General features: G+C 39.9%; 2 protein-coding genes across 8 annotated transcripts in view; both read left to right on the top strand.

The window, feature by feature from the left end:
* sgcd (sarcoglycan, delta (dystrophin-associated glycoprotein)) overlaps window positions 1-27,731 on the top strand; it is a 618,307-nt gene that overhangs the window by 441,580 nt on the left and 148,996 nt on the right. The gene's annotated exons all lie outside the window — the stretch shown is intronic.
* Window positions 1-27,731, top strand: part of LOC141753289 (rho GTPase-activating protein 7) — a 129,239-nt gene that overhangs the window by 70,084 nt on the left and 31,424 nt on the right. For 5 of the 7 annotated variants that reach the window (XM_074611795.1, XM_074611796.1, XM_074611790.1 and 2 more), the window contains 13 exons: window positions 7,488-7,559; window positions 7,663-7,744; window positions 8,704-8,767; window positions 9,188-9,813; window positions 12,657-12,870; window positions 13,023-13,460; window positions 15,848-16,206; window positions 17,779-17,955; window positions 20,378-20,537; window positions 20,639-20,837; window positions 21,165-21,378; window positions 24,862-24,976; window positions 25,796-26,032. In XM_074611795.1, coding sequence (XP_074467896.1) covers window positions 7,488-7,559; window positions 7,663-7,744; window positions 8,704-8,767; window positions 9,188-9,813; window positions 12,657-12,870; window positions 13,023-13,460; window positions 15,848-16,206; window positions 17,779-17,955; window positions 20,378-20,537; window positions 20,639-20,837; window positions 21,165-21,378; window positions 24,862-24,976; window positions 25,796-26,032 — 2,957 coding nt within the window. The remainder of the gene's footprint in view (window positions 1-7,487; window positions 7,560-7,662; window positions 7,745-8,703; window positions 8,768-9,187; window positions 9,814-12,656; window positions 12,871-13,022; window positions 13,461-15,847; window positions 16,207-17,778; window positions 17,956-20,377; window positions 20,538-20,638; window positions 20,838-21,164; window positions 21,379-24,861; window positions 24,977-25,795; window positions 26,033-27,731) is intronic. The other 2 variants (XM_074611791.1, XM_074611794.1) reach the window with 1 other exon arrangement.

Genomic DNA, 27,731 nt, shown 5'->3' with positions numbered 1-27,731 from the left:
AGAGAAAAAAATCATAATATTATAAACTAGTCATTTTACGTATTATTTTTTTTTTTTTTCTCATAAACTTCTGACTTTTTTCTCGTAAAATTATGACTTTATTCCCATAATATTCCGACTTTTTTACTCGTAATATTATGACTTTATTCTCATAATATTCAGACTTTTTTACTCGTAATATTATGACTTTATTCTCGTAATATTCAGACTTTTTTCTGGTAACGTTATGACTTTATTCTCATAATATTCCAACTTTTTTTCTCGTAAAGTTATGACCTTATTCTCCTAGTATTATGATTTTTCTCTCGTAAAGTTATGATTTTATTCTCGTAATATTACGACCTTTTTTTCTGCAACGTAAATATGTGTCTTCTGCTCTGGTATCCTGTTAATCAACCTTTAGATTTGACTTGCATGACGGTGATAATCTGTCCACCAACTCAACCTTTGGCTAACCTCTCTGATGAAGGTGTTGCATCCAGTCCATCCATGCTGTTGAATGTAACCTCTCCGAGTCCATCCAGGTAGGCAGGCGTCAGGATCACCGTCATGGTGGCCTTTATGACTTTATGACGTTATGACCATATTAACTGTGGTATTTCTGTCACTGAACGACCCCTCCTGGTGTATCCTGGTCTGTCAGGATCAGTTCAGGTCATCTGTTACTTTGCAGAATGTAAAAAAATAAATAGATAATAATAATAAAGAACAACAACACTGACATTGGGCGAAGGCAGCTGAAGAGGGCTAATTGAGTCTCTAATCGCTCAGTGATTGCTAATCAAGGACTTTAACCTCATCAACCTCACAGACCGTTTGGTCCATCACTACAAACGTGTCATGTTGACAAGCATCAAATCTTTATTTTACGTTGTATTATAGTAGTGGAAACATGAGCGTTCACGTGCTTACACACGTATTTAAAATCTATTTGTTTGTCATATCATTTTATTGATTATCGAAGTACAACTAAAGATCAGTTCAAACCTTTACGAATAACTTTTTGTAAAGCTCTTTGTATGCTTTATGTTCCTGGTATCCCTCTAATGCAGGGGTCAGCAACCTTTACTATCAAAAGGCAAAAAAAAATAATAATAATCTGTCTGGAGCCGCAAAACATTTGAACATTGTGATGAAGGTATCACAATTTATAGACTAAGTATAAATATTAGTGCCACATTGAGGGAAAAAATCTGAGATTTCGAGAATAAAGTCATAATATTACAAGAAAAAAAGGTCATATTACGATAAAAAAAGTTGTAATATTATGAGAATAAAGTCATAACTTTACGAGAAAAAAAGTCATAACCTTACGAGAAAAAAAGTTTAAATATTACGAGAATAAAGTCATATACAGTATGTCAATCAAATCAAATCGCAATCGTATCGTTGCCGACTTTGTGATATCAGCAAATATCGCATCGTTGTCCAAATGATTTATATAATAGTGTATCGTGATGAAACTTGTGATTTACACCCCTAAGGATTATGTTTACTTATGTTTCACCTATCAAGCAATTTCCATGGCTTGTTGACCTCTTTTTTTTTTGTTAAATACCTGTATCATCGGCAGCAGAAACATGTAACTGACCCTCTGTGCTCTTGTACGAGCTGGTCCAAACAGAATCAAGTTCATACTGTGAGATCATTTATACAGTAGCTGACTTCTTTATTTTATTTCAAGCAAATCTCCAAACTAGTTCCCTCTGGATCACCAAAATACATTCTGTGGTGCCAGCAGGATTATATCAGGATATCACTGAGATTGCCTCGATGAACGTTTCGCTGATCATGGCTCATATCCGCGGGACAAAGGCGCAGCAATACTTCTGATAAAGATGGGTTTAAAATGATTTCTTTAAATATTAAAGTGTGCAGCTTTAACACATGTAAGGCTGAGGCAGAAGTCACAGAGTAGCTTTAGTATTCGCTCCTTCAGCCCTGAGTTACCGCTGACATCTTAAACTTCCCCTCGTTGAGCTGACTGGACTGACAGGGGAATACCATCAGAGACACCGTGAATAGGAAGAGGGGAAACGTTGTTCGCCGTTTTGACAGCTGACATATACCTCTGATCTTCAACCACACCTCTCCAGCCCTGTGAGACACTCTCCCTGAACTGCAAGAGCAGAGCAGCGACTGCACTTTATCCCCCCACCAGCTTCCTACGGGTGTTTAGTGAGGCGTAACGGTGGCGTGAAAGCCCCCAAAACATCAGTTCAATACTGGACTTTGGAGGAGTTGGGCTGCTCAGAAATACAGCTGATTGTGTGAGACGGGAGGAGGAAGCTGAGCTTTTGACTTTTTGCAGAATTTGGTTGGACACAGACGGTCAGATAGCAGACATGTAGCTGAACGAAAGGTTAAACTGCAGCATGTAGTGTGGGACTATATACTGCCTACTGACACTTTAACCCAGGTCAAAGCTTTGATGTACAGACGTGCATAAACACCCAAACAAACACAAACGGTCCACCGAGCACGTCTCGGCATCCAGACGCACTACGTCCAGCTTCCTGGCGCTGGCAGGGCGGAGCCGCCTTAATCGCACATCCACATCTCTTATCAGAGCCCAGAGGGGCCGAATCACAACTTCCTCAGAGAGAGGCAGAGTCATTTGGAAAAGGGAAGAGGCCGTTGCCTTCTGTGGTCATATACAGGAGCCTAGGATCACTGACGTAAACGCTGAGCTGCGTAGAGAGGGGCCCCTGAATGTAGCAGGACCAAACAAACAAACAGAGTATGAAGTTTATTGTTGTTTCTGACAGGTGGACTCGTAATTTATGTGGTAAATTAGGTCAGACACATATTAGGTTCATTCTTAAGCCTGTGACTTTCCTCTCAATGCCGTCTTGTTTCTCTGAGAGCACATTTTGTGTTTACTGCACCTTTGTTTCTCCACGTCTCACTGAAATGACTTATTGTCACCAGAGAGACCGGAGACGAGAGACGAGAGAGACGAGCCACTCCTCTGATCCACTCAGCTTTTTAATTCATTATGAACATTTCTTTTAACCGTTTTAACCGATAGCGTTAATCGGTTTAAATGCTTAATGTCGGTTAAACGGTTAAACATCCCTAGTACACACGACATCTATTGCACGTCTGTCCATCCTGGAAGGGGGATCCCTCCTCTGTTGCTCTTCCTGAGGTTGCTCCCATTTTTTTTTGGTTAAGTTTTTCCTAATCCGATGAGAGGGTCGTACTGTAAAGGACAGAGGGTGTCGTATCCTGTACAGATGGTAAAGCCCCCTGAGGCAAATTTGTGATTTGTGATTTTGGGCTATACAAATAAAATGACTTGACTTGACTTGCTGAGAGCCACAGACGAGGAGGGGGGGTCAGAACATATCCTTTAAAGTACAGAGTGAGTCAGTCTAAATGGCAAAACAAAACTTCTCTGCCCACGTGGAAGAGGTGAATCACATCTTAAGTCTGAAATCCAAACTGTCTCCTGCCCAGGAGTGAGCTCTAGACGTTGGGATCCGTTTCCTCTCCTCTCACCTCTTTGGTATAAAGGGAGATTGGTTGGTAAACACAACCACACAGAGTGCAGTTTACCTGTCTGGGCTTCTTGGATCTCTTTTGTGTTTTGATGTTGAATTGTTTTATGCTGCCGTTTTGGAGCCTCCCGAGTTGTAACGATGCCTAAAGTGCAGCTTTAACATCCAAACACCTTGCAGCATGTAAGGAATGAAAGAACACTTGGTTTGGGGCTTTCTCCTCTGATCCAGGGTCGACTGACTCTTTCTGACTCATCCTTTCATATCTCAGTTGTACCAGTCCAATCCATTTCCATCCACATCTGCCCTCCAGTGATTTGGCTTTTGAATGCTTCACTCAAGGACTTCCAAGATAATTCTAAAAATGATAATCATTCACTTTCACAGATTCCCCCTGCAGGCTTTAGGACTGTAACCTCAAACATTTTCAACTTGAAGCTCCAGCGTCTCTTAAGCTCTGAGCCACGGACGCCTTAAAGCAGAATATTAGACCTATTTAAAGTGGAAAACTGGTTTAAACCGTCAAGAGCTTTTTAACTTGTGACCCTCAAGGTTGCACAACGACAGGCTGTATTTGTCAGTGTGAGCGATAGATAGGGAGTGATGTCGGCGGTGAGAAAGTGGCGTGGGTGTCTCGCTGAGTTCAGGGCTCTAACTCGGGTAGATTCACATATCCCCTGGATTTACAGATCCTCTGGCGGACATGTGAGACCGCCGCTCTGCAAGCACACTTGATCCCCTTCTCCTATCTCAAATGTCACATCTCCATCGTGACGCCGGAAAATGGGCTCTGCGCTCAGATGTTTAACAAGCAAGACACTCGAAGGGGTCAGGATAAACATACTTATGGTAATTCCTCTGTATTTTACCGTTCAACCGTTAATCTCTTTGCCTGCTCCTCACTTTAAAGGGGACATATCATGGAAAACACCCTTGTGCACATACATCTGGGTATCTGGAGTGTTTACCAACCCACAAACCGTGACATAAGACAACCCAGTCAGTTTTTTTGTGATCAGAAAACATGTGATTCAACAAGCCATTAAAGGTCCCATATTGTAAAAAGTGAGATTTTCAGGTCTTATTACATTATAAAGCAGGTTTAAGTGCTATATTAATACTGTTAAACTATCAAAACGCTCAATATACGGAGAAACACACACAGCCCGTATTCAGAAATTGCGCGTTTGAAACAAGCCGTTAGGATTTCTGTCCATTTGTGATGTCACAAATATACAATATTTAAACCAACCATTACACGGTTTTAAACGTAAACATCCTAAATGTGTCCCAATGTATTTCCTGTTGCAGTGTATGTGAATAACATCAGCTGACAGGAAGTAAACATGGACCCAAACTGTTGCCTAGCAACGCAATTCCGTATTAATTGCACTAAAACGGAGCGTTTCAGACGGAGGTTAAATACAGGTATATTCAGGCGGACAGTACGAGGAAAATAAAGTGTTTTTTGAACATTACAGCATGTAAACATGTTCTAGTAGAAACACAAAATACAAGTATGAACCTGAAAATGAGCATGATATGGGACCTTTAAGATTTGGCTGCCCTTCCTATGTCACATGCAGGCTCATTAGAATATACAGGCTGTTCTCATACATCGTTTGTAGCTAGACCAACGAAAAGTAATGCACTGTAATTTGTATATATCCCACAAAATCACTTTGGAAGTAGCAACAAACGCCACGTAGGGAGGGCGTTGGGGTGGATGGGAGGGTCAAAATACCGATACCAGTAGAGAAAATGCGTCAGACAGACGGTGAATACAGGTATATTCAGACAGACAGTATGATAAAAATAATGTGTTTTTTGAACATTAAAGTATGTAAACATGTTCTATTAGGTAACCCAAAATACAAGTATGAAAATGAGCATGATTTGTCTCCTTTAAGTTCGTTTACTTCTGTCCGTCTTTCTGTCTTCCCCTTCTGTCATCTTGATGATCTCCATATTCTCTGAATTCCCCCCCTCCCCCCAAAAGTGTTTACGTATCTGGGCCATCTGCTTTGTGTCTCTCTGTTCTCCTGATCCTCGGACGTCTGGGGAAACAGCGAGACCACTTCATAAGCCGAGTTCCCAGACGGCTGTCAAGTGAATTTTAGAAAACACTTTTGAAAAGTCACAAAAAAAAATGTGAATTCCTTTTGTCTCGGCTGAAGTGAATAAATATAAGCAGTAAAAAAGAAAACACAACCAGCAGACAAGAAGTGTTTGAACCGACCCGATCGGTCGCGGGCAAACTGCTGCTGTTGTTCTTTAGCGGGGACTAATGCCGGCCATATTTCATGCTGTCTGAATATGAAAACAAGAAATGCCTTTGGCAGTATTCAAACCGCGACGGGCCTCTTATGCACGGAGGGAGAGCAGGTTTAACATTTCAGGCAAGGGTTGTGGTGGACAAATATTTTGAGACCTCAAACTAAAATCCAAATCCTCTTCTTGGCTGTGCAACCAGACTGAGAAAATGATTTCTGTCGCTCCTTATTGTAAACATCCTGAATCAACAGAACATTTTTATGCTTCACGCCAGAATGTTTTCTTTCCCACTCAGTCTTTTCTAAACACTTCGCATCAGAGTCCCCACAAAACATACTCGACTGCAGTGGAGGTTAATTGGTTGTGTGTGTCGGTGTATGCGCAGTGCACGTATATTTAATCATGTTTTGAAGTGAGGGAGTGTTGATTAAGGCACGTAATCATGTGATGTGCCTGTTTCTATGTGTTTTTCTTGTCTTAATGTGTGTGCTTATCATCATCGATGATATGTGTGATAATGTGTGATGATATGTGTGATGTCTACGGTACGACGGTACGACGGAGTATTAGGGCCACATTGAGGAAAAAAAATAAATCTGAGATTTCGAGAATAGTCATAATATTACGGGAATAAAGTCATACGTTTACGGAAAAAAAAGTCGTAGTATTATGAGAATAAAGGCATAATATTATAAAGTACTAATTTTACGTGTTATTTTCTTTTTTTTCTCGTAAAGTTATGACTTTATTCTGGTAATATTACGACTTTTTTTCTCATAATACTTTTACTTTGTTTTTGTAATATTACGACTTTTTTTCTCATAATACTTTTACTTTGTTTTTGTAATATTACGACTTTTTTTCTCATAAAGTTATGAATTTATTCTCATAATAATACTACTTTTATTCTCGTAAAGTTATGACTATATTCTCGTAATATTACGACTTTATTTTCGTAATATTACGACTTTTTTTCTCCTAAAGTTATGACTATATTCTCGTAATAGTACGACTTTATTCTCGTAATAGTACGACTTTATTCTCGTAATATTACGACTTTTTTTTCTAGCATCCATCAGTGAAATCTGGGTTCATGTCCTTCTTTCTCTGTGGTTGCATGTCTGTTTGTTCTTTTTCTTTATCAGCTGCAGGTTTGAACAAATGTAGAAGATAGAAAGTCCTTTTAATATCACAGTCAAAGAGTGAGGATACCTTTGTGTTGTGTGGGCTTCTAAGTTTCTTACCTTATAACATCTCAACGTTGGCTCAGAATATTAATTTTACGTCCATGAGAGACCTTTGAAATGAATCCTTTTTCATGGGTATCATAGTGACAACGGTCATGTTGATCTGCCCATCCATGATAACAACGTCAGAGGGTGAAGCGAGACACACGTTTAGAAGATAAAGACGAAGGAGACGTGAAAAAACTCTCTTTTCGTTGTCTCTCAGAAGCTCCCGTCTCCACACTCACTCCAATTAGCAGTAATTAAAACGGCCTCTTCCAAGAGTCACAGATAATTAATAGCCTCTATGTGCTTCCAGTTTTTTCCTCTCTCAATGTTTTTTTTTCTTCACCCAAATGCAAATGTAATTAAACTTCATAAACACACGACTGATTAAGGGCAAATATTTGCCCTCTTAAAGCGGGCGGAGCGTGAAATGATTATAATTGAATCAAATGCTGTTTTTCCTTCTCGCTGTTTGCAGAGATTGAAGCCAAGGAGGCCTGTGATTGGCTGCAAGCGGCCGGCTTCCCTCAGTACGCGCAGTTATTCAAAGGTAAATAAATGTGAGGCTGTTCATGCATGAATCCACACAGATGATGCAAACACAATGTCTCAGGCAGCGTCTTAGTGTTTCACTTGTCTTGTGTTTGTGTCAGACTGCAGGTTCCCCGTTGACATCGAGTGGGCGAAGCGTGATCACCACTTCCTGGATAAGGACGCCCTCGATTCACTCTGCAGGTAACACTGGTGCACTTATACAGGTGGTGTGGATATAACATGAACGGCCAACCACTGGAGATCGTGGAGAGCTTTAAGTACCTCGGCATCACCCTAGACAATAAACTGAGCTTTGATCAGCACACTAGAAACATCCATAAACGCTGCCAACAAAGACTCTCTGCCATCCGCAAATAAGGAAGGGCTTTCTCAGTCAAATCTACCTCCTGCTCCTTCTGTATCGTAGCATTATTGACCGCATCCTCCTGTACTCACTCTCACCAATAGAAACAAGCTCCTGAAAACATCACCAACATATCCTCTAAAACACTGGTTCCCAATCTGGGGGTCCCGACCCCCACTAGAGGTCGCCAAAGCTTCACAGGTGGTCATGAAGCCTTCTTGATTTTAACAGGTGTTAGACAACTTTTTAAAAATATATACAGTGGGCCTGTATCTCATCATTTCATTCATTTCTGTGAAGAAAACTAATGAACATTTGGATTATTATTTACAATATAAACAGGATAAGGGCACGGTGAACACAAGCTACAGTCACAGAGCCTTCCCTCTCTGCTAAACAGCCTTACTTACAACAACCATGTTCTGACCTGCAGCCAATAAGATGCTCCAGTGGAGCAGTTAGAGGTTTAGTGCCTTGCTCAAGGGCACCACTGTGGCAGCAATGAGGGATGGGTATGCTATTAATTCAGATTTATCCCGCTGGTACAGGGATTAAACCGGCTGCCTTCTGGTCACAAGCTAAAAATCCACTGTTGTTTTTATTTCTTTATAAAAACAAAGTTTCAGGGTATTTTTTCCTGATTGATTATTGCATTTTAAAACATAAAAGCCCTTGTTTGCATCCGTATAAGAAATTCATTGGCAACTGTAAAGACTTTGTGTAGCAGGTCACTGTTATTATGAGACACTGCCAGTTTAACCCACCATCCACTTTCATCTCTCCTCCCTCTTTTCAGGAGATTAAGCACTTTAAACAAATGCGTGGAAATGAGGCTGGAGCCGCGGAGATCAAAACGCAGGGTGAGTGTCGAGAGCAAACACTGAGAAACTCAAACACAGCAGGACGCTCATATCTGAACAGCTGGAGACGTGGGGAGCGTCACACCGTGAAATCTCCTCGTTAAGCAGCACTTGATTTTGACTGATATGAACTGATCAGTCCTCCTCCTCCTGCTCCTCCTCCTCCTCATCCTCCTCCTCTTTCCTCTCCTCCTCCTCCTCCTCCTCAACAGTTTCTCGTTCTAGAAGAAAGTGGAAGATGAAGTTATAAATGCTGATTTTAGTTGTAGACACCTGGATCTATAATGCCTTCAGTTTTACACCTTTATACCTTTATATTAATGTTATATGACGTGTAATTGATCACTCAGGCTGCATGTCCATATCCAGATGTTTGTGTCGCTCTTGTTGGTGAGTCTGAACCCTTCCTCCTTCTTCCAGGGCGACGACTGTGACGAAGAAGACTTCTGCGCCATCAGCCCCAACTGGACCTACGACAGGCGGACGCGACGATGGCGACGCCTTGACTCCACGACGGACATCCTCAGCTTTTCAGAGAGCCCCACCGGACCCCAGGATGTGTCCATGTGTGTCGGCGACCGCCACGACGTCTGCTCCATCCACAGCTCCAGCAGCACTGAGAGCGAAGGACACCACAAGAGTCATAGAGATGCTGCCATCACACCAACCTCCATCAGCGCTGCCGCCAGCACTACCACCACAGACGACCAGGACACCAGCAGGAGCTCCTCCCGCTGCTCCTCCACGAATAAGACGCCCTCTCTGGACCCCTCGCTTAGTGGACCCCCGTCCCCTGGTGGAAGTGTTGGAGGATCAGCCACCACGAGTCCTGAGGTCGAAGGCTGCTTCCCAGACAAACCGCCCAGGAAGAAGGGCACCAGTCTGCTGAGGAAGATGGAGAAACTGAGGCTGCGTGGAACAAGCGGCCTCCTCCCTTCTGCTCACAGTAGTCGTGGTAACAGCGGGAGTCGGGCCCGACACTTTATCAGCGGGCCGGTTCAGGTCCAGGAGGAGGAGAGGATGGAGAGGCTGCAATGTCCATCAAGGTGAGGATTGTCAGGATTGCAATCTTTCAAAAACCCAATCCAAAAAAATCTATATTCTGTTACGTTAATGCCTATTTCTCTCCTCAGATGTTGTCAGAATCATCTTGTAGTGCACGGTTTAGCTGTAAAATGAGAAAGTTTGTGACACCGCCATTGTGAAATCTGGTGAAGGAACGCCAAGTTCATGTCACATGACCGGAGCACAGCCAATAGGAATACTCTCTCAATGTAATGACCTGTGATTGGTCAAAGTCTCCCGTCACGGGCTAGATGTTCTAAAGCCTGAAAACAGAGCCATGAGGAGGTGCAGAAGTCTAGTTATCTCTCAGAACACTTGAATTACAATATGATGAAAGGTTATTATGGGATTTTTGCCCAATGATGCCAAAAATATACTGACTACTGAAGCTTTAATGCAGTACCTGAGGGTTTCTGGAAAATATCTGTCATTGTTTTGTGTTGTTAATCGATTTCCAATAATAAATATATACATACATTTTTGCATGAAGCAGCATATTTGCCCACTTCCATGTTAATAAGAGTATTAAATATTTGACAAATATACCTTCAAGGTAACAGATGAAAAATGTGCAATTAATTTGAGATTAAACACGATTAACTATCGACAATCAGGCGATTAATCACAATTAAATATTTGTATCAATTGACCTAAAATCAATGCATTATTGGAAAATAACATTGTACTGACATGATGGGTGGACAGGCCCACCCATCAGGAGGAAAAAGGGGAAAATCTTTATGGCTGGGACCATTGAGGCCAACAATAATAATATTTTTTTTTCAAATTTTATTTTGAACAAAATAGTCACCACTACTTTAAACAACAAGAACAAACTTTGTATTGTTAGTGTGCTTTAGTGAAATGTAGCCTGTTTCAAAATGAAAACCCCCCCTCTCCTGAAAATGGTATGAGTCTGAAGTTAACCCCCAAACTCTCGCGAGATTGTCAATCTTATGATAGAGCGTCGGGCAGCGAGTCTCGCGAGTTTTTGCATCTACGGAAGCTGCGTAGGGCCATGCAAAGCAGGTGTGTGAAAATGTTTGTAACTTGGATGAGATGAGAGGATGTAGCAGAACTATTTATCCTTTTGGTCATGAAAAAGAGGAAAACAAACTCCATGAGAGTGAATTACTGGAACAGTAATCAGGTAAACTTGTGTTCGCTTCTCTCCAAGTTTTATATCAGCAAATAACGGTGACGTTAAACTGATGTAGCCGTTAGCTAACGTTAGTCTTTAGTTAGGCTACAGCAGCGGTCTCTAAGCAACATGCGTCTCTAAGCAACCAGCGTCTCTAAGCAACCAGCGTCTCTTAGCAACCAGCGGCTCTAAGCAACCAGCGTCTCTAAGCAACCAGCGTCTAAATCTGAGATGTCGAGAATAAAGTCGTAATATTACTAGAATAAAGTCGTAACATTACGAGAATAAAGTCGTAATATTACTAGAATAAAGTAATAATATTACGAGAATAAAGTCGTAATATTACTAGAATAAAGTCGTAATATTACGAGAATAAAGTCGTAATATTACGAGAATAAAGTCGTAATATTACGAGAATAAAGTCGTAATATTACGAGAATAAAGTCGTAATATTACGAGAATAAAGTCGTAACATTACGAGAATAAAGTCGTAATATTACTAGAATAAAGTAATAATATTACGAGAATAAAGTCGTAATATTACTAGAATAAAGTCGTAATATTACGAGAATAAAGTCGTAATATTACGAGAATAAAGTCTTAATACAAGAAAAAAGTTGTGATAAAGTTTTTTTTCTTTTTTTTCTGAACAACACTCACCCGTGACACAACACATCAATCAATCATACCTGACAATATAAAAAATAAATAATAATAATAATTAAAAAAATGATGATAATAAATTAATTAATTTAATTTAATTTTTAAAAAAAAAGGAAAAAGAAGATACTGCCTACTCAGAGATTACTGTAGTGGGTTTCTCAAAAAATGACACAAAGTTGCCCCACACTTTGTAAAATGTACTCTCTGTTCCCGGGGTGGTATAATGGATTTTCTCTAAATTCCTTCAGGACATAATGTCTCTGATCCAATGTGAGTGGGACGGAGGAGCAGAATCCTTCCACTTAAGTAAGATAGCTCGTTGAGCTAGTAAAGAGGTAAAAGCCAAGATGTTCAGTTTTGTTTTAGGCAAGTTTAAGTCTGGAGCGATGCCAAAAATGTCAGTCAAGGGATTTGGCTTTGATGGTGAAGGATTTCAGAAATAGTACCAAAGACTGATGTCCAAAATTTGGTCAAAAAGGGACATGTCCAGTGACTGTGGAGGAGTGATGCAGGTGCACTTTTACATGTGTCACATGTAGGGTCCACGTCAGTGTATATTTGGGCTAATTTTGTTTTAGATATGTGGATATACGATGAACTACTTTGAATTGCAGGAGTGCATGTCGAGCGCACATGGAAGAGGAGTAGGCCTATAGGATTGTTAATCTGCAAACACTGTCGTTTCTTCTAAATCATTTTTGAAATCTCGCTTTTTTAGAATTGTTTGCCGTGATTTTATTTATGTTTTATGACATTTTAGTTGTTTTACCATTTGGGTTTTTATGTGTTTAGTTATTGGCTTTTAGTATCTTTTGTTATCCCTGTGTTTTAAATGTGTTTTCTTGTGAAGCACTTTGCAGCTGTGTTTTGAAAGGTGCTATATAAATAAAGATTATTATTATCTTTATTATGAATCTATAATTTACAGGTGCTTTGCAGCCATACCTATAGGCTTATGTTTACCAAAGTGCAGCTCTCACTGTGTCTAACTGAGTTCTACTTTCCTGAATGTGTCTCCAGCCTGCAGGGTCGACCCAACAGCCGTGAGTCTTCCTCGCCATCGTCTCCTCACACCATCAGCAGCAGCAGCAGCAACAGCCACTCAGAGAGCAGCAGCGCCGTCAGCACGCCCAGCCCGGTCACCCGGGTCAGGAGTAACTGCAAACGCTCCAATAGCGGCGTCGGGGTCGTCGCTGGAGCGACCCGGAACTACCAGAACCACCCAGGAACAGAGGTCAGTCCAAGAATCTTTTTTTATTTCAATTAGCGTTCTTTGTATTTTAATGTATTGAATAAATACTATATTATATTCACTGATTACTTTATTCTGTCCTTCCCTTTTACTTTTGTTTAAACCTTCACTCATTCGTCTGTTGACCCTCTCAGGATTACAGGAACCAGATCAACAACAACAACAACAGCAACAGCAGCCACGACAGTCTGGTCTTCCAGATCCCCAATGGACACAAACCGGGGACTTTCCCCACCTCTCTCGCACACAAACAAACCATCCTGTCCCCCATCATCGACAACTCCTCCGTCAACTGGAGGACCGGGAGCTTCCACGGTTACCGGGGACGAAACAGTTGCCGCCGTGGCGCGTCATCGCTGGCCACCGGTGACCACGACCCATCGCTGGCCACCGGTGACCACGACCCATCGCCCTCTTCTTCCTGTGATGTCTCAGTCCCCGTTCAGCGTGCTGTGTTGGATCACCGGCTGAGTATCTACGACAACGTGCCCGACGACCAACAGCTGTCTGAAAGTGAAGGCGCCATTGGCGGAAGTGGCAGCGATGCAGAACGGATGGGTAAGGAGTCAGAGGTAGGTCCAAAGCTGTTATTCCATTTATTTTTATATTTAGATTTAGTCCGATAATTTTAGCAAATTTCCAAAACAAGCAGACAATCCCATCACCTTTACGAGGTGGGAAAGTAGGCAGGGTTTGATCTCTCTCAAGTTCTCATTATTTATTCTTCACACAACTAATTCAAGTATTTTCATGCGAGTACAACACCAGAAATGTCTGCAAAGATACACCGTATGAAAGTGTGTGCCGATATCCCCATTTGAACAATTTATTGCACCAATAATAAAAAGTCGCGCCAAAAACACCAAATTAATTACTTTATTCTTTTCCCTTCTTTCAAAATCGCCCTTTAGGAACAGGTATTGACATTCTCGCTTCTAAATGTAGTTGGACGACATGTCATACATCCTGGTTCTTTTGAAACCTCCATAGGCCTCGACAGTTTGCGTTCTTACAGTGAGACACTACAGACAAAAACAGAATTTTTCATGCACTGGTCGATATTTGGCTACAGTATTTTGCTTCCATAACATGTCTTCTTTTAGACTACTGAGAAGAATGTATGGAATCTTTACATTACATATCTTTAAAGGCTGTTTTCTCAAAATGAGGTTTTTCTAATACTCTGAGCCACTTACATACTTCTGAAGGTTTTTACAGAGGGGCTTGTTCATATAGATTTTAGCCTGATTTGTAGAACATTTCATTCCTAAAAACATGGTGAAAATATATTTTTTATGGCTGTTGACAGTATTATCTGATTTATGGAGTGATAAAAACAGATATCCAAAATTCCCCCTGTAAAAACTTTTGACTCTAATATGTCAACAAAATGATACAAGAGTTTTGAACCTGGCTTTATCCAATGTTCAGATTTCTGTTCTGGAAATGTATGCAAATTAGCACAACTTTAATAAGATAATGCCTCATTTGCATGTGTAAACATACAATTTCAGAAAACTTGTAATACAAAAAACAATTGTCTTAATGTAAGTAATCAACTGGGGAAGTTCCATGGCGATATCTATGTGTTAAAATGTTTACCCTATTTACCTGTAGTTTAATATTGTTTTACTGATTAGTCATCTAATACTAACAAATACATTGCAATATTAACAGGTGTCTCGGTCTGTTAATAATCTTGTTTAAGTCATATTTAAGTATAGCTAGCTAATCAAAGCTGCAAAAGAAATGTCTTGTGATCGCTCATTCACTTGTCGTTTCATCCTCCATGTTGTGAAGCAAAACCTCAAAGTAGATGGGAACAATGAGGAGAGTCTTCCTTTTACATGTGTATAATATCTCATATAAGAGGGCAGCAGATTGGTTAAATTGCTGAGAACAAAGATCCTTCCTTTAAGTGTAGAAAGCGTGGCACAGCAGAGTAGAGCTGTCCATGGTACTGAACCCCTGACTGTCACTACAGTGGGTGAGTGGGTTCAAGAGCCCAGATATACTGTAGGTTTATTATTTTATTCCATCTGGCTGTGACTTTATGGATGGAGAGATTTGTTCCAAAATGACACAACAGGTCAGACAGTCATAAACAGGAAGTTATTACTTGGTGAGGTAACTGATGAGTCACTGCTAGGGATCAACATGTGCAATATATTCGGCTGTAAAATTCTGCCATCTGTAAATTCAGTAAAGTTTTTCCAGAGAAAAATAAACCAGTCAACAGATTCTCTCATTGGCTCTCCTGCCTCTCTACTACAGAAAGGATCCCCTGAAAAAGAAATCCTCAAATAAAAGTCTATAAAAACACGAGTCATTCAATCGAGGATATTGATTTTGTTAAGCTGAGCTCCATATGGAGCTTTCCCATAAAGCCAGAAATCATTTATGTGAAAATGAAAATTACATTTTATATTAAAGCTTTACAATAATCAGTTTGAATTATTCATCCTGCTTCAGGCGTGTGTTTCTTTTTAAAGTAGAAGAGGAGCCATTTGGAATAAAGTTGGAACCCTCTTTGACAAAAAGATGGCAGCAACGGAAGTAAAAGATTACATAAAATATTATAGAAGTCATTAGGTAATGGCTTTAAAAGGAACCTGTTATATTTAACTTCAGATCCTTGGAGAAACTGAGTGATACATTTTCCTCCAAAACTGCTGTACGGCAATGAAATCCTTCATTTGCAAAATCCTAAAATGGCTCTGTTCAGACCTGGTATTAACATGCGTCCTCAGTGATCGGATCACAAGTGTACAGCTTTAAGTACATCTGTTCACACCTGGCATTAGAATGCGTCTCCACATGCGTCTTCAGTGGCCACTTGTGATCCGATCTCACTTCCCCGCTCTATATGCAAAGAAACACGTAGTAAACACACGGCTAATACAGCAGACGTAATATTACATGAATGACCGTACCTTTCAAAATTGTTTCCCTCTCTCAGGTGGGTCGATTGTTGGCAGGTGAAGACGTTTTCTCGGCCCTGGACAGCGTTTTAGAGAGGATCGGCAACCTCCAACAAATGGTCTCCACCTGGTCTGAAAATCTATCTGAGGATGACGGTCAGAGAGGTTCCTCCTCCTCCTCCTCCTCCTCTTCTTCGTCCTCCTCCTCGTCGTCGTCGTCTTCCTCTTCTTCCTCCCAGGACTCACCTGGTCACGGTTCATCAGCCGCCTCCCCCTGCCCGTCCTCCCCCAGCCACATCCACCTGCAGGCGCAGAATCCGGAGGAGGTAAAGAGCCATGAGGAGGTACCGGTGAACGGAGAGGAGCCAAAGACCAGATCACCACAACCCAGGAGCAGGTGAGAAAGCTCGGAGTGAAATGAAGTAATGAAAACTGCTATTAAATCAAGTTTTATTTATAGAGCGTATCATATTTCACAAGCAATATAACTCAAAGTGTCTCACAGGTGTTGATAAAAACAGATCAGGGTCATTAAACAGACGGTGGATGCGAAGAACTCAGGAACAGGAGGAGTGTCATTTTAGTTCCCTAAAGTTAAAAGCTAATTTGTTTGCCAGATATTGATCAGCATTAAAAATTCAGGTCTAAGAAATACAAACCAATAATTGGACACTTTAAGTCACCATGGATGTTTGTAAATGTGAGTCTGTGTGTCCAGCAAGGCACTAATCATGACAGTTATGGGGGATTTAATCCCACAGGCATCAACAAATATAAAAGTGGAGTTACTGTGAGGCAGTAAAGATAAGAGCAGTAACATCATGGTCAATAGTTTTGATTGCCTCTTTATAGTGCTGCTTTTATATCTCTTTTTTGTTGCATATTTGTTCTCCGATATAGAGCAATAAAAAGCTATGAGGCCACTCCTGTAATGTAAAGTCAGCCACATCAACAGTGTTTGCTGAGGGACGCTCTCTCTTTCTGCTCTGTTTATGCTTTACTGGCTTACTGTTGGTATAGCTATGTGTTGTGTCTCTGAACCTGCTTTTTAACCACATTAGCGTCATATCTCGAGAGACAGGAATGCCTATTGGTGCAGCTCTTTGGTTGCTAAACCAGGGGTCAGCAAGCTTTACTATCAAAAGAGCCATTTTAGGCTAAAAAAATAAATAATAATCTGTCTGGAGCCGCAAAACATTTGAGCATTGTGATGAAGGTAACACAGTTTATAGTCTAAGTATACAGTATATAAGTCTAATGCAGTGAGGGCATGTAAGTGCAAATGTACTACAGAGTTTTAGGGCCACATTGAGGCCATCATAACTTTACGAGAGAAAAAGTCGTAATATTACGACTTTATTCTCGTAATATTACGACTTTTTCTCTCGTAAAGTTATGACTTTATTCTCGCAATATTCCAACTTTTTTATAAAGAATAAAGTCATAACTTTATGAGAAAAAAAGTCGTTATATTACGAGAATAAAGTCGTAATATTACGAGAATAAAGTCATAACTTTACGAGAGAAAAAAGTCGTAATATTTCGAGAATAAAGTCTTTACTAGAAAAAAAGTCGTAATATTACGAGAATAAAGTCGTAATATTTTGAGAATAAAGTCATAACTTTCCGAGAAAAAAAGTCATATTACGAGAATAAAGTTTTAATATTACGAGAATAAAGTCATAACTTTACGAGAAAAAAAGTCGTAATATTACGAGAATAAAGTCATAATCTACGAGAAAAAAAGTCGTAATATTATGAGAATAAAGTCATACTTATACGAAAAAAAAGTCAGAAGTTTACCAGAAAAAAAAAGAAAATAACAAAATGAACTAGGGTCGGTTATTGGTTATAAAAACATTTTTCAAAATGAGCATCCCTAGTTCCCATTTCTCTTTATTATGATATGTTAAAAAAAACTGTGTGTGTGTATGTGTATACTTATCTGTTGTCGCTGCTGTGTGTCCAGCAGAGTGAGCCAGCAGCTGCACTGGTCCAGCGAGCAGAGCCTGCCCTCTCTGTCCACCAGTCCAGGAGTGGAGAACCAGTCCGCGTCCCAGTTCCTCCTGCTGCAGAAGCTCTCGCTGCTCAAACTCACCGCTCTGATGGACAAATACTCCCCGTCCAGTAAGCAGGGCTGGAACTGGTAAGAAGAGTTTTTTTTTGGGGGGGGGGGATTTCATGCGTGAAAATAAATGTGAGGGTTGAGGAGATGTTGGTGAGAAACCAAACTCAGTATTCCTACCCTGATTCTTTGCTCCTGCACACCTGCACGGAGAAACTTCTTCAAGGAAAACAAGTGTGGAAAGGAAAGGAGGGCAGGTGGGCGGGCGGAGGGTAAATATTTCATGCAGCCTATTTAGATAATTCATTCATTATTCATGGCTCAGGTGCAACCTTGCCTCGGCTTAAAAAAAACACCAACAGCATCATGCTTCAAGAGCAATAAACTCCTTTCCCAAAAACCCCAGGAGGGACTGTGGGTGCTTCATGTTGTGTCTGTATTCCTGGGAAGGAAATGTGGTTCTGTCTTCTTTTCTGCTCCCTGGTAAACTGCTCAGGTGTTGTGGGTTATTTTGGACCGTACTCTTGTCTTACTCTGGCTTAATCTCTATATTTACACTTCTTTCTAACTCTAGTATCTCATAGTTAGCACGAGTCATAAAGGAGTCATAGGATTTATTGTTTTGGTTGTTTTTTTTTACGGTGGTATCGAATTTGCTATCGAGAATCGTGTAAATTCACTGGTATTGGTATCGACTACTAGATTTCTGGTATCGTGACATCCCTAGTCAGGGTACAGCGAGCCCTTATGGACAGTAGTAGCAGTAAGACAAAGGTTTTGGGACACAAATTGTGGCCTGTGTCTTTTACTACGGTATTTTTCAGACCGTTGAGCTCAAACGCTGTTCTTGTTTAAGACGTAGGATGTTTTCACTGCACTTTTTATTGACACACATGGATTTAATGAGATCAGTGTTTTGCCTCCTACACTATGTTTTTGGAATAAGCCCTCATGCAAAATCGTGACAAATTCATTTTTAAGAATAGAAAGGGGGTTGTTATGCTCAATGAGATAAGGTTGAATGTGGGAACTGAGCATTGAACAAAAAAAACAACTCCTGAAATTACTCCTCACAGATATTCCTCTTTAATTTACGGGATCAAACGCGTGTTCGGGGGGGGGGACATTCAGGAAAAACAGCCGCTCTTTGGCAGCAGGTTGAAAAAGCATCAGTGAGGCTTCCCTGTAGTTCATGTGTGCTGTGTTTTAGCATTTCAAACGGCTCCGTTTTACAAAGATTAAACATTGATAAATCACAAAAGGGAGTGAAATTGAGGAGAAATCCTGTCAGAACTGACCTCTAAGGGGAAAAAGAATAAACTATTTTGTTCAACAAAGCAGGATTTTTAAACGAACACAAACTCTGAAGTGCAAATGAACTCTTTCTCTCACACAAATGATGTGAACATCATGTTCCTTCACCTCAAACTGGATTGTGTGACATTAATAAAACTTAGACACAGCGTCCTTTTTTTATTCATCCCACAAACTATGGTAAGTTCAGGCAAGTCATATTACTTTATTAAGGGTTCTTGTAGTTTTTTGGCTGGTTTGAGAATGACATTAGTCGTGGTGATATACAAATAACTTCAGCCGAGGTGGAGCGTGAGCGCGTGCGATAGGACCCGAAAGATGGTGACGAGAGGTTAACGTTGCGCTGCCGTAAAGTGGTATCGGTGCCGTTGTATCGGAGCCGTTTTGTGAGTACGAGCCACATGAGCACAGTATCGGACCCGATACCCGATACTGGTATTGGTATCAGTGCATCCCTAGTTAAGAGAAACCTGGTTAACACAGATTTGTGCTAGAACACCTGATATCTTGTCCACGTAGAACTGTTTATAATTAAATGGAAAGATTGACTAAAAGTGACAGCTCAACCGTAACTTATTTAACAGTAACAGCGAGACATGAATGCTCTGTCACTACAGCACCATTGGGCCAAATGCTCCAGAAAAAAAAACAACTCTTCAGGCTTCAACAATTAGTTTTTTTGTCAATTCTTGTAATTTCAGTGATTTAATCACTGATGCCAACGCGAGTGTTGGACGATTCAAAATACAGCAATTAACTGCTGATTGCGACGGCTGATACTCTGAGACTCTTTCCCTCAAAATAGCCAGTTAGTCTCCGAGAGACGCTGTTAAATGTGGAAGAAAAGCATTTAGAGTGCATGTGTAATGACATTTTTTCTTTGCGACTCTGTACTTTGGTGACAGCTACGGGGCCGGCATGTGCCTTTATGCCAAGTAGAGAAAGAGGTTTCATTAATAATTGTACTTATGTAATCAAAAAATGTTTATTTGGCTCTTTCTTCAAAAAAGGAAAAACAGCAGCCAAGTTGAGCTTTACACTCCACTTTACACAAATTCCCCGGATATTTGCAGAACTATTTTTGATAACTTTTCAACAACTCTTTTCTTGGCACTAGTCCTTGCTGTTTGATTGCTTCTTAAAAAATGGGAGGACTGCGGTGTCTAATTGACGTCTCTGTCACCTGCAGGACTGTTCCTAAATCGCCGAGGAAGACCAAGGCGATGGAGGTTAAAGGCCGGCGGGTTTTTGGGGTTCCTCTGCTCCTCAGCGTCCAGCAGACGGGAGAGCCGCTTCCTCCCAGCATCCTCCGAGCTCTGGTCTACCTGAGGACCGAGTGTTTGGACCAGGTAATGAAGAGGCCTGCAGTGATTTTATAAAACACAAATAACAAAACACTTAAAAAGAAAAAGTTATGTTTTTATTTCATTTGTATTGTGTTCTGTCTCAGGTGGGTCTTTTCCGTAAGTCAGGGGTGAAGTCTCGTATCCAGTACCTCCGTGAGCTGGTGGAGTCCGACCCAGACGGCGTTTCGTACGACGGTCAGTCTGCCTTCGACGTGGCCGACATGCTGAAGCAGTACTTCAGAGACCTGCCTGAACCCATCTTCAGCAGCAAGCTCTGCGAGACCTTCCTCCACATTTACCAATGTGAGCAGTTCACTGCTGTCATCATGTGACCAGCATTGACTATTAGATTGTCACATTTCCTGGTGGTGATTCCTAATGACTGTATTGACCCCTTGATGTTTTTCCTCTAGTGCCACCAACAGATCAATATGCTAAGATGTAGCTATTAATTGCTTAATACTAATGTTAGTATCTTTACAGATTAGCATGCTCTGCCGTTAAAGCTAAACATGTATTACATCTAACATGCTAAACATCCATCCATTACAGTGTGCATGGAGTTAGCGTTATTCAAAATCATGTAAAGTGCATAATTCATATATTAACAGGTTATCTTTCTGCTTGCAGACTTCCCCAAGGATCAGCAGCTGGTTGCAGCTCAGGCTGCCATCTTGCTGCTTCCTGACGAGAACAGGGTGGCGCTGCGAACGCTGCTGTTCTTCCTGCGCGACGTGGTGGCCTGCGTGGACGAGAACCAAATGACTCCGACCAACATCGCAGTTTGCCTGGCGCCGTCGCTTTTCCACCTCAACACCCTGAAGAGAGACGCCAATGCACCCAGGTGAGCTGAGACCACAGACACTGACTGGAGCAGTAGGAATTGCACAACAGCTTTTCTATAATCGTACAGTGTATGCCCAGCTTTGGTTCTTTAACAACCCAGGGTTTCATTTTTATTTTAGTTTTTAAAGTTGTAGTACTTTTGTAGTTCTGGTATCTATCAGTCCTATCAGTTCTTATAATACTTTACTTACCAAGTTACACAACAGGAAAACGGTCATTCAGATGATCGCACAAGATATGTTTGAATTCTACGCAAAGAAAGCTGAAAAAAAACAACTAAACTCTGCCTCATTTTGTTGCAGCAGCAGACAGTACAGTATACTTAGTTTTGGCTTCAAGCTGTGTCTTCATCATGGTTCACTTTAAAGTCTCAGCCTCTGATTTAGCTTCAGATCCTTACTTCACCTTTTGTGTGTGTGCGTATATATGTGTGTCTGAGTGTGTGTGTTAGCTGTTACTCACGGCAGGAAACGTGGTTTTCTTCCTCCCCTTTGTGGCTTCATTAGACGTCATGTTTCCATAGTTCTCAGTTCTCACCGATGACATCGCCTCTGGATCAGATCCAGCTGTTACACTCACACTTTCTCTCTGTGTAATGAAAAACTGCCAGCACAGTTTACACAGAGAGCACATTACATAACCTCCAACAATTTCCATCTGGCCTCAACTTCACTCCCTGATATGAAAGATATTTTCTGTCTGCTTTTTAGCTGAGAATCCTGCTGGGCAGGGAGATGGAAATGGGATAGAAAAAAGAGAGAGGGGTGACAGAGAGAGATGATGATGCAGCTGATGATTTGCATTATGAGCTTAATTATTAGGAGACACTCTGTCCCATCAGTTTCTGCAGACCATTCATCTGAGCTCTGAGTTTGTTCTGCTGAAGTGTGTTCACTGTATTTATGAATGCATTCTTTAACATCAATGGAAGCAATCATTTGAACACACTTGCACACAGTTGCACTAATGAGATAGACATTAATGAATATAAAAAGGTTAGGCTGATGTCAGTTAAACTGATTAAAGGGTAATTCATGCAGGATAGACAAGAAGGATCGGGAGGGCTTGCTCTTAAACATGTAAAGTGAGACGTGGTTGCGTCGTTGCGTGTAATTTATGTACTAAAGTGTGTATGTTTTGAGATGTATGTCTTGAATTTCTGTAGCTTTTACCAGAGTGAATGGCTTGTGATTAATTGGCTGGTTGTTTGTTTTTCTATCTCAGCCTCATGTTTGCACGTGTTCTTGTTTAGTGTGTTTTATTGTGATGTCTGGTCTCGATGAAGCAATTCCTCACAAGACAATTTAATCCCATTGGAGACAATAAAGTAACCTTCACCTCATCAGCAACAAATCCCATGAAAAGACCAAAACCAACAATGTGTTAGTCCGTCTCTCAATCCTTTCTGACTTCCTGTCCGCGGCTCTCAGCTCCGAGCCCGTTGGTTCCTACTGAAGATGTAAATCTTTAAAAACACCTCACAGCTCACTCCTCTCTATCAGATTCAAATATACACACACGCACACTCATACTCACAGTATACACACATGTGCTTTACGTAACCACCCTTAGAAACAACGACCGGTTTGCATATTTATAATAGCAATAATAAGTTATAACTTATATCTATTTACTTATTTGTTTGTTATGCTTTGTTTTATCTGTCTCGCTATATCTATGTTCCTGTCCCTGTCTATTCCTATGTATTGTGTACATATTGTCTATTTGTGGACTGCCCTTTTGCTCCGATAAAAACAAAAACTGCTCACAAATATATATTTTCATTTTTAAAAATCCTCGGTAATTTCCTAAAATGTAGTTTTTTAGTAGTTTGTAGCAAGTAGTGCATGTGTTTTTGACTATTTTAAGCGGTGGATGAATCCACATTTGGTGCTCTAGTGTGTATTGGGGCAGCAGGACGGTGTATGTGAGTTAACTAAACGACAGTGTGTGTGTTCATGGTGATGAAGGAACATGTCATCCAGTGAAACAGTGTGGCTCATTGATGTTTTTAATTGTTTTTGGAGAACAATAATGAGCTCTATGGCACAGAGGAAGAAGATATATCAGGCTTTGATACACACACAATACTTGGTAGAAGATACATCCCTCTTCTTTTTTGTGCTCTTTTATGTCAAGCTAAACACTTTTGTGTTTCATCTTGTTTCCTTCTACTCTCATCTTCCGCTGTTATCATCCATCTTTTCTCTATCCACCCTCACATCGTCGCTCTTTCGTTCGGTCATCTTCATATCTCCTCCTCCTTGTTTCCTCTTCTCATTCTCGTAATCACTCCTTTAACTAACTCCTCTTCCTGTTCTTTCCTCCCCTCCCTTCATCTCCTCCTTTTCCTTTTTTCCACTTTGGCTCCTTTCCTCCCTTCAGGCTGACGGGACAGTAAATGACATAACGACACAATCAGCACATTGTGCCTCCTGATTCCTGGAAGCCAAAGTCTCGGCCTGTCAGAAATCATGTCACACTTTGTGGTGGGAACAATAATTCCGGAAATTGACTGCTGCTCGCAGCTGTTCTCCCCCAGATCTATAAAATTTCATCTCTGCGACTTTTTTGCTCATGTTTCTGCTTGACAGAACTCACCACTCCTACTGAGAGAGATACTTTTTTAATGGTCTAACTTCGCAGCCCAACCAGCTCGGGTTGTTTTAAGTGTTGGTGTCTAATTTCCCCGTTTCTGCAGCGCTGTGCTGTTTGGTGTGACAAAACGCTCGTCTTTCTAACTTTTTCTTAGTCATCAGAAACAAAAAACATAAAAGATAAAACTTCATATCAAATAAAATCAAGGAAAACAACTTCCTGTTGTGAAAGCTCTCCTAGTAGCCTGAATCTGTCAGTTGCAGAAATCGTGCCGCTGATTCCTGTCTGCTGCCTGTAGAAACTGCTTCAGCTGACTGGCACACACAGTCTACCTGAAGCTGCCGTCACTGCCGTGATGGCGACATGTCACATGTGTCACACCTTCTTCCCATTTCCCGTCAGTGTTCCCAAAACTGTAAAGAAAAAAAACAAAACACATTGGCAGCCGTCTATCCTCCTCATCTGTCTGATGCGGTGTCAGTAGGTGGTTACTTACTGGTGGTGTTTTAGGGTGTGATGGTGTTTGTCATCCTGTTGTGCCCAAATCCAAATCAGGCTCATTATAACTAGGGATGCACCGATACCGAGTACAAGTACTTACATTTGGGTACTCGCCAATACCGAATACTTCTCTGTGCAAAAAGACCCTTGTTAAAAGCCAGCTGGAGGGTGTGAGTAACACACGGCATGCTGGGGAGTCCCACATACGAGGAAACATACATGAGCACAGTACCAGACCCGATACTGGTATCGGTGCATCCCTAAACCTAACCAAAAATACTCAGGGCTTTACTTTAGGAGACATTGATTTCAGTGTGTTTGCTGCCTTTAATTAATTCAAGACAATTAAAGTGACCTCGACCTTGTTCCTGTTGTGCTGCAGGTCGAGTCATAGGAAGTACAGCCTGGGCCGCCCGGACCAGCGGGACCTGAGTGAGAACCTGGCTGCCACCCAGGGCCTGGCCAACATGATCACCGAGGCCCAGAGGCTCTTCCAGGTACAGAAACTGCAGTTTTCTATGACTATACTATATTATTAAATATTTGATGGCATACTATGCTATGAGTTGTTCTTTTTTTTACGACATACTGTTTTATTAAACATTTTTATGACTTACTATAATATGACTTTTTATGACATACTATATTATAAAAACAAATATGGCATACTATACTATGACCTTTTTTGTACCATTTTTATGACACACTATACTAAGACTTTTGGGGACATTTACATACTATAATAGGATTTTTTTTAATGACATATTATATTGTGATTTTTTTATACATACTACTATGAACATTTTGATTACATTTTCATGACATACTGTACTATGTCATATTTTATCACATTTTTATGGTATACTATACTATGACATTTTTAAATGTCATTTTTATGGCATACTATATGCGTGTTTTTTGTGCGTAAGCATCGTTTATACATCTGGTGCCTGGTCTCTTTATGTGCACATGCCATGATGGGTATTTGTTAAGAGCTTTTACATGACATCACCCCCCTGAAGCTCACCAAAGTTTCATATATTACCTTTTATTAAAGTTTATTGGTCAAATACTGGTTATAGAAGTACATGTAGTGAAATTCTTGACCCTCAATTCCTTTAATTGTGGTATAACATACATATAAAAGACAATTACATAAAGAATCAATATAAATTAGCCTAATAATTCAGTGGGTGTGTGTGTTATAGGGAACAGGATTGTGTTTCTAGCTCCCTTGTATTACGGATATTACTTTTTGTAATAAACCTTGCATTGTTAGTCATTCAATTCATTCTCTTGTGCTTTCCGCTTTTTAGCTTCCAGAGTTTTGGTCTGGTCAACGTTCAAGTGCTGCAGGATCCAATGAGGAATTCCGCTCTGAGGAAGGTGGTGGCCCGGTGTCCCCTATTCAGAGTGGAGGTGAGGAAGAGCAGGAGGAGAGAAGGAGCAAACTGCAGCTGGGCACCCAGCTCCTCCTGACGGAGGCCGGAGAGAAGAGCCGAGGATGGGAGAGCCACCCAGCTCCAGAGCATGTGGCCCTGGCATTCAAGAAGGTAAGTGGAGGAAGTTAGACTTACAGGAGAGATGTTCAAGGTTCATACTACATACTAATTCAGACCAGGCTGTGGATGTGTAGTGACTGGAAGAGTTTGGATTTTTGAGTATCCTGTTCAGGGGGAAAAAAGATGGACTGAAATGAGAAAGGAAAATTGATTTAAGTAAGTTTTTTTTCATAGAGCAAATTTTTAAAAAACAAATATTGAAGAAAGTACTTGAATCATAAAGTAGATACTGTACTACATAAAAACAAAAAAAAATGCTAAATAAAGAAATGAATAATTACCATTAAAATTACAATATCAAAGAGGTAAAGAAAAAAATAAATAGAGAATGGAGATGTTATTATTATGAGGATAATGTGCCATAAAACATTCATAGTATAGTAAGTCAAAAAATATAAAAAACTATATACACTATAGTGTGTCCAAAAAAAGTAATAGTATAGTATGTTGAAAAAAGTCAAAAAAATAGTAATGTCGGAAAATATGAAAAACTGTCATAGTATAGTATGTCGAAACATTTCATAGAATAGTAATTTAAAAATTTTCATATAGTATAGTATGTTGTAAAATTTCATAAAAAATTTTACAATAGTATGTCGAAAAATTTCATGCGGAAAAAAAGTCATAGTATAGTATGTCGAAAAATTTCATGCGGAAAAAAAGTCATAGTGTAGTATGTCGAAAAATTTCATGCGGAAAAAAAGTCATAGTATAGTATGTTGATAAATTAATGAAAAAAAACGTCATAGTATAGTATGTCGAAAAATTTCATGCGGAAAAAAAGTCATAGTATAGTATGTTGATAAATTAATGGAAAAAAACGTCATAGTATAGTATGTCGAAAAATTTCATAAAAAAACGTCATAGTATATTATGTCGAAAAATTTCATAAAAAAACGTCATAGTATAGTATGTCGAAAAATTTCATGCGGAAAAAAAGTCATAGTATAGTATGTTGATAAATTAATGAAAAAAAACGTCATAGTATAGTATGTCGAAAAATTTCATAAAAAAACGTCATAGTATAGTATGTCGAAAAATTTCATGCGGAAAAAAAGTCATAGTATAGTATGTTGATAAATTAATGAAAAAAAACGTCATAGTATAGTATGTTGATAAATTAATGAAAAAAAACGTCATAGTATAGTATGTTGATAAATTAATGAAAAAAAACGTCATAGTATAGTATGTTGATAAATTAATGAAAAAAAACGTCATAGTATAGTATGTTGATAAATTAATGAAAAAAAACGTCATAGTATAGTATGTCGAAAAATTTCATAAAAAAACGTCATAGTATAGTATGTCGAAAAATTTCATAAAAAAACGTCATAGTATATTATGTCGAAAAATTTCATAAAAAAACGTCATAGTATAGTATGTCGAAAAATTTCATGCGGAAAAAAAGTCATAGTATAGTATGTTGATAAATTAATGAAAAAAAACGTCATAGTATAGTATGTCGAAAAATTTCATAAAAAAACGTCATAGTATAGTATGTCGAAAAATTTCATGCGGAAAAAAAGTCATAGTATAGTATGTTGATAAATTAATGAAAAAAAACGTCATAGTATAGTATGTTGATAAATTAATGAAAAAAAACGTCATAGTATAGTATGTTGATAAATTAATGAAAAAAAACGTCATAGTATAGTATGTTGATAAATTAATGAAAAAAAACGTCATAGTA

The sequence above is a fragment of the Sebastes fasciatus genome, chromosome 16 (assembly GCF_043250625.1).
Source record: "Sebastes fasciatus isolate fSebFas1 chromosome 16, fSebFas1.pri, whole genome shotgun sequence".
NCBI classification, from domain to species: domain Eukaryota; kingdom Metazoa; phylum Chordata; class Actinopteri; order Perciformes; family Sebastidae; genus Sebastes; species Sebastes fasciatus.
The sequence above is the reverse complement of the archived record's forward strand: the minus strand, read 5'-3'. Positions and strand labels throughout refer to the sequence as shown.